The 21102-nt window shown below is 35.3% G+C and overlaps 2 protein-coding genes across 2 annotated transcripts in view; one reads left to right on the forward strand and one right to left on the reverse strand.

The window, feature by feature from the left end:
• The window catches only part of LOC135200098 (uncharacterized), a 298968-nt gene extending 281125 nt beyond the window's left edge, over positions 1-17843 (reverse strand). The window contains exon 1 of the mRNA XM_064228419.1: positions 17151-17843. Within this exon, the coding sequence (XP_064084489.1) occupies positions 17151-17340 (190 nt within the window). The 5' untranslated portion in view covers positions 17341-17843. The remainder of the gene's footprint in view (positions 1-17150) is intronic.
• Positions 1-21102, forward strand: part of LOC135200099 (uncharacterized) — a 643452-nt gene that overhangs the window by 563837 nt on the left and 58513 nt on the right. The gene's annotated exons all lie outside the window — the stretch shown is intronic.

Here is a 21102-nt window from a genome sequence, read left to right on the forward strand (position 1 = left end):
ACCCAAGATGATTAATAACGTATTCGTTATTAGTGAATCGGCTCGTGAGAAAGAATTAACCTTGAAATTTCCAAATTGCGTCTTTCATTTCTTTCCACTAGAAAAAGCGCCAGAATTCTAATGTCTATTAAGTCAGGAATTTATGGTTGTTGCTACACTTTATAACGGTGTGGTGTCAAGGAAATATAGGGCTTGGTGCGAGTGATGTCTGGACATTATGTCTTTGTGTTTAAAACACACACACACAAACTTTCTTAAAAAAAAACTCTCTCTCTCTCTCTCTCTCTCTCTCTCTCTCTCTCTCTCTCTCTCTCTCTCTCTCTCTCGTTAATCCGCAGTCATCTCATTTTAAGAGATGTGTCAACCCACTTAATAACTTGGTCTTTGTAGCCTAATTTTTTTTAGGGACAGGTAACCAAAAAAACTTACGGAAACGATAGCAATATTATTATACATTGGCAACGCTTGTTTTTTTCGCACCTTATTGGTACTTAACTATTACTGTTAGTAGTAGAAGTACTAGTGGGTTTATTATTATTACTATATCAACGCGCTCTTATGCTTTATGATGGCATTTGTTTTTGATGAAATTTTAGTAGTGCTGTAAGTATATTTTCAGCAAGGAATTGAAAAATTTAATCAAGTGAGGACTAAAACTTTAGATATGTAATGAAGAAGTTACATGAAATTAAGGTATTTTTAAAGCAAGCAGTTGCCAAGAAATCAGAAAGTAGGGTAAAGTTAAGAACAAGTCTTAAGCAGATGTCCTAAAACTAGGAAAATCTTGGAGAAACAACTCAAAAACATTAGAATAATATTCAAATCAAGAATACATATAGAAGTGAATAGTATAGAAATGCAGGAGAATCAATAAACAATTGAAATTGCAAGTAATATCTATCTTAATTTACTTAGTCGTGATTGAGGATATGAAGTAACGTAGAGGTGAGATAAAGGGAAAAAATATCAGGAAATATAAACAGGCAGAAAACATCCCCTCCCCCGCCCCCCACAAGAATTTACTATCGGAAGTATATGCAAGTTCTTGACGATAGCTAATGTATAGAATCCGTGGTCCAGCGGCAAACAACTTCGCCTCATCAGCGAAAAACCCGAATTTGATTGTGGGGGTGGGGGGAGGGCGGTGGGCGGGGTTTAGCTTCACACCTTAGCCTAGACTTGAAAGCTCAGTGATATTTGTATTTCCAAATAAAACCTCTTCATAGGTGATTTATATATATATATATAGTATATATATATATATATATATATATATATATATATATATATATATATAGCCATAAATCCACGGTAGAAAGGTAATTGAAACAGGGACTTAGAACAAGTATTTTTCGTAGTATATTCTACATTTTCAAGTTCAAGCGTGAACTTGAAAAGTAGAATATACTATGAATGTACTTGTTCCAAGTCCCTGTTTCAATTACCTTTCTACCGTGGATTTAGCGATATTCTCAAGTACTGTTCCTTCGTGTTCGTGCTACTTTGGATATATATATATATATATATATATATATATATATATATATATATATATATGTGATGTATGTATGTGTGTGTGTGTGGAATGTGTACCATATTTAGTTTACAGTCATATTTAAAGCCATGAACTATAAATATATATATATATATATATATATAATATATATATATATATATCAGGTTCAATATACTAGTATAAAAAAAAGTTAAAAATAACTGTATAGAGAGGGCATTACAACCGTGTTTTCAAATCAGGAGCCCAAGACAAGCATCAACCAAAGATTGGAATGCAATAGTTACCCCATTAGATGGGTGATGACCTGACCTTCCTTCGAGCTGACCTGCTGTTGACCTTTTCCACTCACAAGTAATCGTGTCCAGATATTCGAAAGAGAGAGAGAGAGAGAGAGAGAGAGAGAGAGAGAGAGAAGAGAGAGAGAATGCAGTTGCATGTTTCTTTTAAGATACCGAACCAAACAAACAACATTTCACATTATACTGTATATGTATATATATCAAACGTTTTGAGAAGATATGAGTTTTCACGTCTACTGTTAACCCTGTTTTTGACGCATAATGTTCAGTTTCCACGACGGAAAACCTCCAAACAGGCAAATCCCACACTGAAGCTTGTTTCTATTGTTATTGCTACGCGTTGTAGCAATTACCAAATTAGTTTCTTCAGTGTATAATACTGTTGCATACATTTACACAAATAAAGAGTATATTTATTTGAATACAACGCGTAGCAATAACAATAGAAACAAGCTTCAGTGTGGGATTTGCCTGTGTGGAGGTTTTCCGTCGTGGAAACTGAACATTATGCGTCAAAAACAGTGTTAACAGTAGACGTGAAAACTCATATCTTCTCAAAAACGTTTGATAATCTTTTCTCGAAAGAGGGAGAAAATTCCTCAAAGGATAGAAAAGGAGTCCTTAAAACGTCTGCAGGATTGGAGAAGCAAGACAGAGACGGAGGAGATTGTTGAGGGGGGGGGGGGGGATGGGGGGAAATTGGCAAGAAAGAGAGAGTGGCCGGGCTAGTGCCACTAGGTCGCCGATCTCATAGAGTGGTATCCCACACCGTGGCACTAAGGCCGGAATGCCCATTTACCCACGCGAGGATGCTGACCTTAAGGTGGGCGCGGGGGATGCTTCCAGACAGCGCTCGCTTGGCGGGCGAAACTCGTTTCGTCCAGGAATTGTACTCATGGCCTTTGCGTCCCCTGCGTGGTTGCGTGCAAGCAAGCGCGCCTATCGCCTTTACCGTACGTGGGCTCATGGTAAAATGTGTCGGTTCTTCTCTTGTTTCATTTTTTCCAGATCGTCCAATGAGAGGAATATCAAGGTCATTTCTCCGGATGCGCCCCAGAAAGCGGGTTTGCTTGATTGCATGCATTGCATTTCTGCATTGCATACATTGTATGAGCCTGCTTGGTTTCGTGTAAAATACGGAGATGCACATATTTCAAAGTAATTACACCCATGTGCTTGTTATGAGCATGCTTTTTTTAACACGAATGTATATATATTGTGTGTGTGCGTGTCCTTCTTCAAGTTTTCATAACCTTCTCCATCCTTGAGCTGGCCCTCCACAATCGAATAATTACTTGATACATAATGCTTGAGGTATCAGGAGCACAGTTAAGTAACTGATCATTTTGCTACTCTAAACCAACCGAGAGAGAGAGAGAGAGAGAGAGAGAGAGAGACCTTTACTACGTCTAACTCGAGCAGGTATTTGATGTCAATTTTGCAACCTTAAACCAGAATCTGTCATTATAGCAAACCAGTTAGTCTACGTAAGTTCTCTCTTTCACTGCTAGAGAGCAAAAGTAGGTTATCACAGTGGAAACACAACGCCACGAGTTCAAGTGTAGACGAAATAGGACTGTTGAATCTTCTACAATGATAACTGATAATAGTGATATAATGATCAATAGTAACAATAATAAGGTTAAAAGCAATCCCAGCAATAATGAAAACACATAAGCAAGAAAGGCTTTTATAATGGTAAAACATCAAGATATGTATAAGATATTAAAATGAGATGGTAGGGATTATCTTACCTTCTATAAGTTTGATCAGAAAAATAAACGTTGGCTTTAATTACTGTGATTTTTTGGATAATATTGCAATTATTCTCTGTCGGTCCTGCTAGCATTCATTGTGAGTGCATGTTGTTCTTCTTTTCCTTTATTTTTTTTTATCGGAGAACTTCATGACTGTTTTCATCCGTGATGAAGGATTTTTTTTTTTAGTTGATATTAAGTGTTGCCCTAAAATGCTGTGTATTATTGCACTAGTACATAGCGCTAGAGTGGTTATTCTTCTACAGAACTTGTGGAAACCTTAAAATGGATTAGAATAAAGTATGGAACGCCATGAGGTGGGAAAACCGGGTTATATTGGAATTTCACCGACAAGTTTAATGTCTGACACTTTAGAGGGATTTTACGCTTCCTTATTTTCATAAAGTATTGCTAATTCTCTTATCATACTTCCTCAATTATAGGACATAGCTCTTATTGAATTCCAGAGTGCAATGTACAAGTTACAGTTCTTTAGTTTTATGATTTTCGTGCTTAAAATTTTTTCTAATTGCTAAATTTTTCCTTGAGGATAGGTGCCTCCACCTCCATCCCCGGCTTCGCATCTTTCTATTTGACTTCACTCCTTTTGAAACTTTTTCAAATCTGTGAAATATTTTTCATTGGAAATTCCACATTTTATCATTATTGCGAAGTATTTTATCAAAATTGGCTATATTTCATTACCGTTTAATTTTTTCCTTCATAGTGACATGTTTGTCGTTTTAAGAGTATATTTGGACATACTGAATTATTTTTCTAGTCAAAGACATTACTTTCTTCAGATACTGTATTTTTTCTCCAGCACTTACTGTAGCTTACTTCTTTTGAATTATTTTGTTCGATTATTGCGATGATTTTCAACAGTATAAAATCATTTCTTAGCCATACCAAAATAATTTTCAGTTGTAAGTCAACTCTGCCTTTGAATTTTGTTGTAAGTTTGTTAAGGTCTCTCAGTCCTGTTGTTTTACACCGAAGAAACTCCGTTGGTCGTGAAAATCATGATGTTTCTCAGTTCTGCATCATTAATCATTTTGATTAATGACCCCGAGATGTTTTTCCGTTCATTTTTTACATGAGAATTTCGCATTAGAGGGTGAAAATCATAAATTGGGTGGAAAAGAGAGAGAGAGAGAGAGAGAGAGAGATATGAACAATATCACTGGATAAGTAAAGATGGCAGAGAATGATGCATTACATGAGAGAAGCAACTGAGGTGAGAGAGAGAGAGAGAGAGAGAGAGAGAGAGAGAGAGAGAGATAGAGAGAGAGAGAGATAATCAGCAACAAAAGAGAAACAGGCGTAACTGAAACGAGAGAGAAATGGTTGAGAACAATCACATAAGAACCAAGTGCCGAGAAAGAGAGAGAGAGAGAGACAGAGTTGAACAATATCATTGGATAAGTAGATGGCAGAAAAAGATACATTTACATGAGAGAGAGAGAGAGAGAGAGAGAGAGAGAGAGAGAGAGAGAGAGAGAGAGAGAGAGAGAGAGAGAGAGCAATTATCTGAGAAAAAACAAATGTCAATGAATAATAAAGATAAAACTAGAAAAACCTCACATTCCAGTCATTGTTCCCGCATGAACGATAATTTTATACTGAACGGGAACTTACTAACAGCTCGAACGACAGAGTGACCTATGTTATTAGCAGGATGTCAAGTCCCGCTACCTCGGGCACCGCTAAAAATAAAAATAATAATAATAATAAAGAACAAGCTCCACTGTAACTGTTAATGTCTGATATTCAATGAAATTCCCTTTAATTTGAAGCTAAAGATATATTCACAATGATATTTAGCAGTCAGTTCTCTCACCCATTCGGCGATTAGAGATAGTTCAATTTTTTTTCCTATGATTAGTTATCACAATACAAAAAAAAAACCAAACATACATACTACATCATATCATATCTATATATATATATATATATACTGATATATATATATATATCTATATATATATATATATTATATATATATATATATTATATATATAATATATATATATATATATATATATATATATATATTATATATATCTATATATATATATATATATATATGTTGGTGCGCATGCGCGCAGAGCAATGATATGATGCTTCCGATTGGTCACCAGTCAAAAGCACGAGCCAGGAAATTACCAACCACGAATCGTGCTCAGTGCCTTAAGTAATTTTTATAGTAGCTGATGAACTTGCCATCCTCAAAACAAGCTTTCAAAAATCAAGTAGCTTTCGACTCTTACACAATTTCTTAACACCAATCACAGAACTGAAGACGAATTTTAAATTTTACTTGATAATGTTGGACCTATCCACACATAGTTCCACAAGCTGATGTGGTAAGTCAAGAAAAATGACAGTTATTGTCTATTTAGCCTATGCATATTCAAACATATTTCCATAGGCATATGAAGAAATTAAAAATGAATGGCGTATTCCGAGTCATATCCACCGAATTTTAGTGCACCTTAAAATGTCACAGTAAGAACTTATATCTACTACGCTTCTGAATTTTCTCATAAAATTAGTTTTATCCCCATTCTCCGGTAAGCTCATAAATTAGCTAATCGTTCCGTCGTTTCTGATTAATTTCTCTCTCTCTCTCTCTCTCTCTCTCTCTCTCTCTCTCTCTCTCTCTCTCTCTCTCTCTCTCTCTCTCCAAAAGCAAAACAAAAACAGACTTATATTCTCCAACCTTAGACGTTTCATGAAAGATGAGAATGACCTTCCTATTATACAACTAAGTACAAGAGAGAGAGAGAGAGAGAGAGAGAGAGAGAGAGAGAGAGAGAGAGAGAGAGAGAGAGAGATTAGTAGTAGTGGTAGTGATTACTAGCATAGAAAACTTATAAAATGATAAATATACTTGGATTCATTATTCGTCAGATCTCAAATTCTGGCATTTTCCCCCCTCTCTATCCCTTCCTCCCTTACTCCTTCTTCGTTACATTTTTCGCCACTCCCACCTCGTCCTATTTCACCTCCTCCTCCTACTGAGAAGGTCAAGTTACTTACATACAGGTCGATGACCTCCCACACGCACTTCTAAAACTTGACTGTCAACTTCACGAGATTAATATTTTAAGCTCTTAATCTGTAACGTGATTCTTCATTAAGGAGAGCAGAAGATTCGTTGACCTGTCCTTGCACGCAAGGAATTTACGCTTTTTTTTTTTTTTTTTTTTTTTTTTTTTTAAGAGGACCCGACGATAAAGTAACTCAAGTGACGAAAAACATGTCTACAATAACATGATTTTAGCAGAAAATGAAATATTACTAGACGGACTGGCAAGAAATAAAATTAACGAGAAGTAAAGGCTTTGGATAACAGTAACGCGTGTTGAGATTGTATTGTATGTAATGTTCAGTGTTCAGAGCTGTCTTATATTTAATCACATGGGGTTATGAACGAACGATGAGTGAGGTTTAAGAAACATACGTCAAAAAAACAAGCCGTGAAATGGACCTGTTGCTTCCTTGTTCCTTACTTTTGTAGCCATTACTGTTTCATAATTCATGTTAATTTTTTCTTTTAAGAATTCAGATTCTAAAGGGATATAATTGCAAATAAATGTGTATATTTTAATAAAAGGACGTCATTCAACCTGGATGGTATCTAGCGGAGTTATTTATTAAAAAAAGTGACAAGCTCTCAAGGGCAAACAGTCCTTTTAGTAACTGCACAGAACAATTGTGTATGTGATAAGTTAATGTATAAAAATATATATATATACAGATATATATATAATATTATATACATATATATATACATAGTATATAATTATATATACATATATATATATACATATATATACATATATATATACATATACACACACACATATATATATTATATATAATATATGTGTGTGTGTATGTATGTATATGTTAGATATGTATGTATATATATCATCTGTATTAAATATATATATATATTATATATATATAATATATATATATATATCGTATGTATATAGTTAGATATGTATGTATATATATACATCTGTATTAAATATATATATATATATTATATATATATACTATATATACATATACATATACATAAAAGAGCAGCTGTGTTACCCAGAATCAGTTGCATAAAAAACCTTAATCTAAGATCTAATCACAGACCTAATCATCCACAACCAGCGACAATCAGCAAGCGAATGAACGACTTCTGAGCTATCATCTCCATCCTTAACGAAGTTAATGGGGGAAAATTATCATAATGAAACCTTGAAATCGCTAATTATCCGTCGTTTAAAAACCTTCATTGTCTTCTCGAGGACCCGATGGTCGGAGCGGCTTTGAGAGGTAGAATAAAAGATCTTGTGAATGGTTTTGCCAGGTATGGGGTGGATTACCTCGTCCAGGCCCTTTTTTTTTTATTATAGTATGCTAGTACTTTTCAACGGATTACTGATCAGTGATATCTCTCTCTCTCTCTCTCTCTTCTCTCTCTCTCTCTCTCTCTCTCTCTCTCTCCCCCCCAAAACTGACAACAGGTTACCAAATTCCTTACTAACGTCAGCATAGACATACCAGATTTTTTGTTCACAAATTTTTCTTCTATCCCTGAGGAGGGGGCCAAACACGGGTTCCTTGGCCGTGAGCCGAGAAGAGTACCATTGCACAACAAGGACCAATAGAGAGAGAGAGAGAGAGAGAGAGAGAGAGAGAGAGAGAGAGAGAGAGAAGAGAGAGAGAGCATGCGTTGAACCTGTTCGGATTAAAGGTATGCAAATAAAACCGAACACGTTGCATTTTTAAATAAAGTATTGACGACGGTTGGAATAAAGAAAGAGCAACTATAATAATAATAATAATAATAATAATAATAATAATATAATAATAATAATAATAATAATAATAATAGTAACTTTTCTAGTAAAATGGAATCTACTTGTAACACAGCGCAGCTGGGATCTTTCATTTTTGCTCAGAGAAATGTTAGAAATGAAACGTGACCAGGCTAGAAAGATCCTGGCTGTATGTTAAACGTTTGGTATTGTTGTAAATATTTTCTTTATATTAATAAGCATAAGAGCAAAAACAGTCATAGCATGCTCTTAGTAATCGTGAAGTTTCGGTTAATAATAATAATAATAATCATAATAAATGTATTTATCATGATATTTCTAGAACTTCGCATACGAGGTTTGTTCACATAGCGCGATCCTTCTCAGCTTGGGAATTTCAATGCCGGATCAAGAATGTATCCATTGGCTAAATATTGCCTCCACAACAACAACGAAAACAATTCAGTTAACGCAGCTAGAATTTCGGAAGGTATTTAGAATAATAGTAAGGTTATGCTAGAGAAAAGATAATAATAATAATAATAATAATAATAATAATAATAATAATATAATCACGCTATTTCGAGAACTTCATGCAGCTCGGTCCTTCTCAGCTCAGGAATTTCAATGCAGGATCAAGAAAGTGTCCAATAGCTAAATGTTGCCTCCAGAACAACAACAACAACAACAACGAAAACAACTCGGTTAATGCAGCTAGAATTTTGAACTGCATATAGAATTACAATGATAGCGAGGTTATGCCAGAGAGAAGAAAATATAATCATAATAATAAATGATTTATCATTCTATTTCCAGAACTTCATACTGGCCGATCCTTCTCAGATCGGAAATTTCAATGCAGGCTCAAGAACGTATCCAACGGTTAAATATCGCCTCCGCAACAACGAAAACAACTCTGTTAACGGAGCTAGACTTTCGGAAGGCCTTTGTAATTAGAATGAAAGCGACGTTATACTAGACAGTACCATTGTGTGTGTGTGTGTGTGCGCGCGCGCGCGCGCGCGTGTTGGGGGAAGAGGGGTGTGCGTGGGTGGAGGTGTAGGTTTCTGTTGCTGGAGGTTGCAGGGAGAGGATTCATTTCAGAACATCGTTTTGACGAGTTCACGGGGTCATATCAGGTCACAGACCCGACTCGGGTGTAAAGTAGTGAATTGAGGCAAGAGATCCAGGTATGAAATATAGATCGATGTAAGACAAATAAGAATGCTCTTAATTTCATATTTAAAATCCAGAATAGATTCAGACTGTAAAGAATGCATATATACATAAATTTCAGATATAAACATATTCAGATCTCAAATTTAAGAATGAAAATTTTACAGTTAGAATACAGAATTTGTATGATTCATATAGGAAATACATATTGAATATGTAAATTTCATTTTTTAAATGCAAGATAAGAATGTGTATTTCATGTATGAAATGCAAAACTAGTATATACGATTCACTCACAAGAAATAAATCAGTATTCAAATTTCACATAGGAAAAGGAATAAATCTACCTTTCATGTATCGTGTATCAATTTACGTACTACATTCCTAGTGTACATTTCAAAATAACTATGCATTTCAGAAAAACGGTACAGAACGAAGACGTAAAGCTTAGTAATGGAAAGCAGACACATTGTGCAGCGACTCAAAAGACTCCTGGTTGAAAGTCCTTTCAAATTTACTATCTTTTCAATCAGAATTACTTTTATGACTGACATGATCAGCGTAAAGAAAATTCCCCGCTCCTCCCCTCTCCCTTTCTCACGTGTTTCTTTTTGCTTTGAGAATACTATAAGAATTTCATTCGTCGATGCAAAAGTAAGCAAAACTTATAACCACCACTACTACTTCTACTACTACTACTACTAATAATAATAAATAATAATAATAATAATAATAATAATAATAATAAAGGGGGAGTTTTCTGGAATGCGAGTCCATCATTGATTCAACAGGCAAAGGATGAAAGCAGCAGTGAACAATATCTCGATTCATTATTGTTAGCATATTATTAGGACACAAAACTCTGATGTTTATGATATCAGGCAGGTTTAAGCAGAGAGAGAGAGAGAGAGAGAGAGAGAGAGAGGTCCATTTATAAAATAAAAGAGAGAGAGAGAGAGAGGAGGAGAGAGAAGAGAGAGAGAGAGTACACTTTATATGAACAGGTAGAAATTTCCAAGAATAAGAAATATGCTGTATAAAACCTCAATAATTTTCTACTTCTAGCAATATTATCATCTTCTGTAACTTAATTCCGTTGATTTGTCTAAAACAAGGCATTTCTACAACCACACACACATACACACAAACACACGCACACACACACACACATATATATAATATATATAAAATGTATGTGTGTGTATATATACATACATAAATTAGTGTCCTTGAGACACAGGAGACAAACATACCCTCTCTGAGGGCCTTGGAGCAGCTCACTGCGGTGTCTATGAGGACCTTGGACAATAGACGGGAAACAAGTACACCTTTTTCTGCGTCTTTGATAGAGCTGAGCTGAAGTAAGACAGTAACACATACACGCAATTAGGGAGAGCAAATGTGACGGTCAGCTGAAAGTAAGTGAGGACAGTTTGCTTGTTGACTTTGTAGTTGTTTAAGAAAACTTATCGCTAGGTGCTTTAGTCCCCCTACCGTCAACCGACCCCCATGTTCACTCTCGATGCTCAGTCCTCCCTATCACCTCCCCCTGTCAGAGCTTAACTTACTATCTCTTGAAGACCTTCAAGATAATTTAAAAATGAGTTTTCTGGAGTTATTTTCTCTAATGATGATAACTGTTCATCTTACAGTAACTTTGATGAAGAAGAATAACTTGAATAAGGTTTTTTCGTTGACCTACTAAAGATGTCAGTGATCAGTACACTTTTTTGTTAGGCAATTTTAGCAAAAAAAAAAAAAAAAAAAAAAAAAAAAAAAAAAAAAACGTAAATAAAAAATCGGAGAATACCTACTTGAAAATCTTAACGTTGAGAAAGAATTAGTGGTCAAGTGCAGGTTTGTATTTGTATGTGCATTTGCGGACAATTTTTGTGTATGTGTATGTATATCTATCTATCTATCTATCTATCTATCTATCTATCTATCTATCTATCTATCTATCTATATATATATATATATATATATATATATATATATATATATATATATATATATATATATACTATATATGTATGATATATGTATGTATGTATGTATGTAGGTGCGTGTCTGTGTAAACTAATTTCATCAGAATCCTAATCCAGTGATGTCAGCATCAAAGAGCTGATCCAATTAACTGTAAAGAGAGAGACGGGGTTCGGTTAGTCAGTCAAACGGCAGCCGGAGCAGCACTGGTGAACTTACAGCAGAACAGAGTTGAGAAACGAAAAAAGAAAGAAAAACAAAAGAACCAAAATAAAAAAAAATATCAAACCTTGTTCACCTTTACTTGCTGGCTGACGACTCCTCCAAGGAACTTTCAGCTTATGTCGCGCGCCTTTTTTATTGCCTTTTTTTCTTATCTCCCCATTTCCCTCTAGTTTTTATACATATGTTCTCGCTCCATTTTATGTGTTTTTTGATCCCCTCTTTATCTACTTTGTCACAGCGATGAAACGCTTAATGCTTTGGCCCAAGTGTAAGAGACTTAGATCTAGGTAATGAGGTCATCCGTCCGCTATTTTTTAGTAGTCATAATCGAATGTCCCAAAGTGCTGTATCTTCGTTCTCGCATTGATACATCTTAAGAATGTTTGTATTCATGTGGAATTAAAGTAATTTTAAACAAAAATAAACATTAATCACTCTAGAATGATGAGGATAAAAATACGATTCATAGTCAGAATTCGGTAACTGAAGATATGGATTTTATTCCTGCTAATAAGACACAAAATCACAACAGTCACAATAACAACAGTAAATCCTAAAACTGTCCAGTAATATTGGTACTTACTACCATTACGGGATAATCCACTCTTATGTGTGGAATCTGCAGAAGACATACGACACTTGAAAGGTAAAACCTTAGATTATGAAGGTGGAATTTGGGAGCCTACTTAATTTCATCAAAATAACTGTAGACTTTGGATGTCTACAATTACAGAACAGTCAAGCAGGCCTATGCAAGAAAGTACCTAGTTGTATATAGAATTTAGAAAGTTCATCAGTATCCAATTAGGCCTATAAAAGTACTTGGTTGATCACAGAATTTGAAAGTAGTCCTATCAGACACAATAACGGTGTCCAGTGATCTCCAAACCAGATGATTTCGAAACACCAAATATATGATGGTGTTAGCTGTCATGAACGTAAGGTTAGGCCTCTGTAGGCATTGGGGATTTGCCATTTCCTCTCTATCTGAGATCAAAATAATGCTAATAGGAGCAAGCTGATTAATAGAAAGACTCTGCAATATACCGGGTTTTGCTTTGCAATGTAATTTTGAGGCCTTAGGTAATAATAATAAGAAAAGATGAAGAATAACATGTTGGTAGACCCATAAGGCATTTGGGGTTGTATATACCCCGTGCATGTAAGATTATAAAAATAATAATAATGTAAGCAAATTGAAATAATAATGATAACAACAACACACGCCACTTCAATATAGATTGACAACTGATGGCCTTCCTCCTTTATGTTCCTGAGGAGAGGTGCCACTTTGGGAGCATTTTTGGGCAATGACAACCCTGTCGGTAAGAGAGCGTTTCAGGTCACTTTAGAAATGACTTCGCAGACCGCATGCTCCGTCATTGCCCAGAATCTCTTCAGTTAATAACCCCCGAGTGAAGGAGCGAAAAAAATATTAAAATCGCTAACTGGTGACGGAAGGACGAAAAACCACGGAAGCACTTTGGAGCATTTAGACCAGTGGGTTCCCAACGTCGGGGCGTACCGGGGTTAATTTGATTTTCAAGGGGGTCAATGCGAGAATGTTTAAACCAAGTTAATGGCCTTTTAAGCTTCCTCCACATGAATATAAGAATTATAGTACTATATATCACCACAGAGGCCATCAGGATTTTAGGGGAGATTAAGTGTGCATGGCCAAAAAAAAGGTTGAGAACCACTGATTTAGACACTGTAAGGAGGCTGGGGAGCATATGGTAAATATAACGTTATTGCTATAACCTTATTTTTGTCCTCATGTTTTTTTTTTTTTATTATTGTTATCATTAGTTATTTTTCGCACTGTTTTTTTTTTATATCTTATGGAATCTTTGTTTCCATTATATATTGTAAATGCTACCCGGCCCTGAATTATTATTATTAAGTTACTTATTATATTATTATTATTATTATTATTATTATCATCAAGAATCTCCAGGGTGCTTTTCAGCTGTTGGAACATGTGATTAATGAAGGTCAAGAGTATTCAACTATATGAAGTAGGAGCATTAGGTTTCTACAGGGAGGCTTTGCAGCATAATTAGATTGCAGAAGTTTAGCTGCATAGTAACCGTAATCACACAGGAAAGATCAATTGAGCCAGAAAGCAAGGTTAACGCACCGAGGAACATATAATAAATTCGATGAAACACTAAGGCATAGTTTATGAGGCAGAAGAGTTTAACACTGGGACATAAGACAGTTGTAGTGTAGACTCGGGTTATGTATAAAATGTAGAAACTCCGGAGTATAGGGAAACAAAAAACTTATACGTAAGGTTTAGTCAACTACAGCAGCATAAGTCACTTAAAAGAAAGATGGGCGCAAATCTAGTCTAAAATGCAATTGTGATAGAAAAGAAGAGCCCTCTTGAATCAAGGGCAATTGGAAACATATTACAAGATTCGCAAGACGAGAGAGAGAGAGAGGAGAGAGAGAGAGAGAGAGAGAGAGAGAGAGAGAGAGAGAGAGAGAGAAGGGGGCGAGGGACCACGGTAAAAAGAAATACCAGGCAAGGAGATGGATGAAAGACTAATAAATGAAACATGAATGGTTTTACACAGCCAAAACAAAAAGTAGGATATAAAACTTTACACATCCAAAACAAAAAGTAGGATATAAAACGAGTGGTATGGGCCTTCTGGAGGCGAAAACTTATAGTAGTTTTCTTTATTATTAATATATGTTATTATTACAAAACATAGGATGTTTTGCAAAAGCGAAAGATTCTCGAAGTTAGGTTTCACACACTTTCCCACCAGAACCTTAAGGAAACGGATTCCAGAGTGTTTTTTTTTTTTTTTTACTAATTTGTAATTTAATCACATCATCGGCATTGGGTTCCTCACAGTCATTTTTGTGCTTTTTTTTCTGAATGTATTTTATTGCAACGTTAGTATATTCAATTTTGTGCTATTGCAATATACCCGGTTTACTATTAACATTTTAAGTCATTCGTTTTCCAAACGAATTTAACATTGTAAAATATTATGTTAGATTTTAACATTGTTAAATATTATGCTATTAATAACGGCAGCTTTACTAAAGAGAAGTTTTGTGCAGTTCCCCTGATACCAATCGGTTTGATAATTATCAAACCGATTGGTCTGTCACTAAGGAATGAATTGTCATATAAATTTTCAGACGGTATTAAAAAAAATACCAAATTTATAGGAAAGTGAAGTAAAGAGGTTGGATAATACACACACACATACAAACAGGATGAAAACTGGTACAAATGTACAGCCATGAGAAGGCAGTAAAATTGAATTACAAGCGAGTTAAAGAGTGATGCTAAAAAGACAGTGGTCTTACAAGTGAGATGCATGGAGAGAAAGATCACTTGGGAACATTAAAATATAATAAAGTGAATGGAGAAGCGTGGAAATGGATGAGGGCCCACTTCAGTCTAGAACGCATGTTGATAACAGGGATGATGCACTTCAACAACTGATAAAAGTAACACAATTACATTTTTGTTATTTCGCTGTTAATCGCGATAGGTATGTGCAGTTCGGTTCATGTACTTGTATCTATCCATATTAATAGCTACAAGTACATGATGATGAGTTTAAATGGAATTTGTAGATATTACAAGCAAGTAGCCATGTACAGTATTATTATTATTATTATTATTATTATTATTATTATTATTATTATTATTATTATTATTCAGAAGATGAGCCCTATTCGTATGGAACAAGACCCCAGGGGCCATTGACTTGATTTAAGCTTCCAGAGACTAAGTGCACATTATGAAGCAAATGAAGGTAAAGGGAAATAGAAAAAAAAAAAGAGATCCCACTTAATAAAAACAAAACTAAATGAATGAATTAACATATAGAAATGTATTAAAATGCAAAGGAGAATTGTATTAGGTTAGCAATCCATTACATCTTCGCATGAACTTGTGATGTTCCAATTGCACATCTTCAGGGAGACTGTTCCACAGTCCAACGGTATGAGGATTATATCTCTGTCTATCTGCTGTAGGATTATATCTCTGTCTATCTGCTGTAGCATTATATCTCTGTCTATCTGCTGTAGCATTATATCTCTGTCTATCTGCTGTAGGCATTATATCTCTGTCTATCTGCTGTAGCATTATATCTCTGTCTATCTGCTGTAGCATTATCTCTGTCTATCTGCTGTAGCATTATATCTCTGTCTATTCCCGCTGTAAGATTATATTTCCTCTTGCTATCGCTGTAGGATTATATCTCTGTCTATCTGCTGTAGGATTATATCTCTGTCTATCTGCTGTAGACAGATAACATGTAAGAAACATAAGATAGACTAAACATATCAGAACATGTGATTCAAAATGCTAAAGTTAGATTGACAGTGTTGCAGCTAATATTCATTATATGAAAATCCTTGGTACGTACTCGATCTGCATTGCAGTGACAACTGGAAATCTATGGGAACTGCCCACTATTGTACAGTTTCGTTTCTCTTGAACATCCAGTATGCCAAGGTAATCCAACAATCACTCTAGGCCTATGAAACGCAATATGAACTGTAGGTATATGAATTATAAGCTAAATAGTATGTTTACAAAATATAAATAGGCCCACGAAACATATTTTATCCGATGTGACAATAATAAAGACATTTTAAATGTAACAAGTCCAAACGGCCTATAAAATATAATTCATAGAATAGAACTCATGCAGGATTTACAGCAAGCTAAGGGAAGTATACAGACTATGCAGCAACACTAAATAATTTACCCCCTTAGGCATATAAAATTCAGTCTGTACAGTGGAATTATGAAATGCAACCTATACGTTAGGCCTGAACTCAATATATACACGCTCACCAAGGCATGTATATCAAGTATGAATGCATATGCACAGTGGAAATACAGCCTCATAAATGCCACTGTAAAAACTGGGCCGCAGCGAAATACCACTGGGTGTAAATTTACGGGATTTTAAAAGACGGGAGATGTTGCAATGTTGCAAATAACGAGAACCACAGTTGCGAATTAGATTATAGTTATGGTCTCATCGATTTTTATGTATCGCTGCTGTTGTGTGTAGCAAGAGTTTATGCTGTTTCTATCAACATTAGCATTACTATTACATTTGATATATATATATATATATAGTATATATATATATATATATAATAATAATATTTCATTTTTTTTTTATTTTTTTTTTTTTTTTTTAATTTTTATATATATTTATAATATATATAAAGACAAGAATTCATGCTGTTATTATTTTTATTATTATAACAAATGAATACTGTCATAATAACTGTAAAGCGGCCTTGTTGCTGTTTTTATTTTAATTTTGTATTATCTTTGAAAGATTAATTTATGCAATGAAAATCTTACCTGATATCGCGCCAATTCCTCCTCCTCCCAGTCCTGTAAGGGCGGCCAGGTTTGGATCGGGCGTGGGCGTAGGGCTGGCAGAGGCAGAGCGCCTCTGCATTGCCTGAGTGACGCCCACGAGCACCAGCAGCATCAGGATCACCGCCGCCCGTACGCCCATTCCCGATCTCATCCAGTGTAAACTCATCATTTCTCAACTTCTGTCGTATACCTTCGGGGTATGTAGTACTGATAGGTATCCTGTTTTATAAGACCGTGTAGAGACAGATAGATACTCCCTCGACAAAAATGGGACAAAATGATTTTCTTTTCTTTTTTCTGAAAATTTCACTTCTGTTCTTCTTCGCTCATGTTTGAACGTTGCCTTTTCGTTGAGGGCTTTGGGTTAAATCCTTTGATACACTTCTCCGTGACACCAAAGCTGAGAAAAGATTTTCTTTTTCTCCCGTTTAATGCGTTGCTTTACATGTCCTCATTTGTGCATTGGAAAAAAAAAATAAATCAAATCGAACTGAACTTGAGCCCTTTTTCTTTGGCGGCTATAAGTAACTACTTTTGAAAAACAGAATTTCACACTTATTCGTTTTCGAAATCACTGGTATGCTATTTCCTTTCGCTTTCACTTGTTTAAAAAGGGGGACGTTCTAAATAAACCAAGACGCTTAGTATCCAGGGACCTCTTCCTTCGATGGCGCCAAGGCAACTGAAGACCGGTTCTTTCACTCAGCTGGCAGCCCCTAGACGATTTTCTTCGTTCCTAGAAAACGGAGAACTTTCAAGGGGGTAACCCGTGCATTTTTATCTTTGCTCTCAAGGGCATTTTTTAACTGTATGTTTTGAAGGTTTCATTGATATTCGTCATTAGTAATGAATCTATTTGTAGTTTCTGTCAGTGTTACACGAGTAGAATGTATAAAGAAGTACGAGGCTTACCACGAAGATCTTACATAACGTTAAATCAAAGAGAACCACTGCTTCATGCATATTGTAGCAGAAGGCTTTTTAAGTAGGATTCATTTTTCGTTAGGTCATCCATCGCTTCCGAGGCCCTGTCACTGCTCGAAACGAACGCAGCCAGCCTTGAACAGTGGCCAGAGCATTTGAGAGGAAATGCTTTTAAAGAAGAAATACTGTCACTCCGATTTAATACAGTGATACAATATTTGGCATTGTCCTGCATGAAAAATGGTCTTGTTTTAAAGACCAGAGTACAAAATGCTGATAAAGTATATAGGGGTAAGATTATATGTATGTATATATATATGTATATATATATATATATATATATATATATATTATATATAGAGAGAGAGAGAGAGAGAGAGAGAGAGAGAGAGAGAGAGAGAGAGAGAGAGTCTTTCTTTCCTACAAATTTAAGGACAACTTTTCTGCTTGCTGATGTGTTATCTACAGTTCTTGTCTGAAAGTAAAAAATTGTCAGAGCAAATTCCTTTACGGTAATACATAAACTTGTGAATTTAATTATGTGCTGATATTCTCGGGGTGTTGGACCGCAGTTAGTCTGAAAAAAAAAAGGGAGGGGGGGAATTGGTTGTATGGAATGCAGTTCAGACGTTAGTTTTTAGAATCTAGGATCCGGAAATCACATTCTTCCCGTGTGTCCCATAAATCATGCCTGTCTAGGTCTCTTCATAGTGAAAGATTCTATCCTGCAGAAAACTTGTATTTTCGTGCACCATTTTTGTGCCTACGCCTACTAAAATGATTGTAGGGAATCTTGTTTCTTCAATTTTTTTCTATATAATGAACTCCACAATATGAAATATACGGGAAATGTGCGGTTGTATGTATCAACGTGAAGTCAATACCTGATTAAATGACAGGTTGCTTTGACTTCCACTTCCCCCACCCCCCTGCCCCATCTCTCTCTCTCTCTCTCTCTCTCTCTCTCTCTCTCTCTCTCTCTCTCTCTCTCTCTCTCTCTCTTTGTGTGTGTTTGTGCTGTGGTATTTTGTTCTTTCGTTCTGAGAACAAGTATAATAGCACGTTGGTGACATTCGTCTGTTACTATATTAAATTTAAGTCGAAACGATTTTGCTATAAACCTAGGGAAAGATTTTTTTTTTAAGTTTAAACTACAAAGTTTGTTTTCCTTCAATCTCAGAACCGAAAACCATTTTCACGACCCTTTAAATGTATGGGTTTTGCGAAAGGGAAAAACTATTGTTAATGACATGGCGAAGAATTAATGTAAAGATTATCAAACACCGACTTCCACGAAACATTTATTAAAGAATGTTTTTTTTTATGAAACTTTCAATGAAACGTTATAGAAAGGTTAAAACCAATATTTGTGAAACTTTCAATGAAGGTCTGCAAAAAGAACACCAGCATTTTATAAACTTGAGGAAAACTTTGCCTCTGTGAAAACTTCAGGCGTTATGTAATGGTAGGCGAAGTAAAATCTAGCAACTCTTATAGAGCTTTTATAATAGACTGTCACGTGGAGAAATCGTCCAAGATTTTGGTGCCATTTATGAAACTGTTTGGGAAATGCTGCAGTAGTATGGCACTGGTTTTCATGAACTCTTAGATTGAGTCTGTGTATGTGTTAGGGATACATCGATTCACATTCATTTCCAGATATGACTTGGGGAATTTAATAGTGTATTAGAAAATGTATGGGAAAGGTTAACGCCCCGTCAGAATATTCAACTGAATTGTGTATGGCTCTAGATCTGCTGCGAGGCTATGTTAAATCCAGGCTGCGATTCAAGAAAATGAAAAAGTCGATCATTGGTTAAATCATTTGGACCTTAATGGTCATCTGGTTTTGAATTTGGTGGCTGTGAGAGTCTTTTGAAATCTTTACACCTGTTTATTATTTTGTTTTCTTGCTGATTTTTTTTTTCCGTGAAGTGAAGGGTCTGTGGGCATAAACCCTTGAGTGGAGCTGAGTACCAATTGTCATGAGGGCTTTTTTTATGAGAAGGTCAAAGTTCAAGGCCGGATTTCTTGAAGTTTGATTAAAATCCCTGTTGGATTCAGTGGGAGCGTATGACACTGCTGCTAAATTCTGCCACCAGTTCCGACATTTATGGGAAGATCTGTTATAAGAGAAGGCGCAGTCCTCTATCTACAGTAAATAATTTGATGGTGACTGGTTAAGAATCGGAATAAACTTTGGGTTTTTAGTTTGATCCTACCAATCCTTTTCCACACAAAATAAAAATAAAGAGAATCTGACGCAGAATAAGGTCCAGTCCGTCAATGCCTCTGACACTGAACTGTATTGTGGCGTTCAAGTGCTGTTGTCTATTCATTCAGTGGAAAACTACAAGAAACTTTCTATGAAAGTAAGCCATTGGCAATACAACATTCCGTGAGAGGTTGTTGGGAAGTACTGGTTCTTTTGTATCTGTATTACTGAATTCTTGTTTCTTTAGAGCTACCCTCTATTTGCACGAAACGTTGTATTGATGCAGTTTTTGGCACAGTTTTTCTTTTAGATAATCATGGTTTTAAATATATATATATATATATATTTATATATATATATATATATTAATACTATATATGTGTGTGCGTGTGTGTGTGTATTATAATCGCATTAACACGTGATTTGTTTATGACACACGGCCATAGGTGAAACAGTATAAGACTGAGTGTAGTTCCTGACCGCTTTCGACTTTATTTCTTAGTCACTGACGAAGGACTGATACATAGGGGAATATGCAACCAAACGCACAAACCGTTGGAGACTGCAAATCTACACCTGACACGTGTCAAAGCAGAGGGACGACAAAACTCATTAGTGATAGGGTACGGTACTTTATTTACAAATATGATAGAATATATATATATATATATATATATATATATATATATATATATATATATATATATATATATATACTATCTCAAAAAAATAGTACTCACTCTTAGAATTATGAGAAAACTATATAGGACATGAGCGAAATGAAATAGCATC

Source organism: Macrobrachium nipponense, chromosome 26 (assembly GCF_015104395.2).
Source record: "Macrobrachium nipponense isolate FS-2020 chromosome 26, ASM1510439v2, whole genome shotgun sequence".
In the NCBI taxonomy this organism is placed as follows: Eukaryota; Metazoa; Arthropoda; class Malacostraca; order Decapoda; family Palaemonidae; genus Macrobrachium; species Macrobrachium nipponense.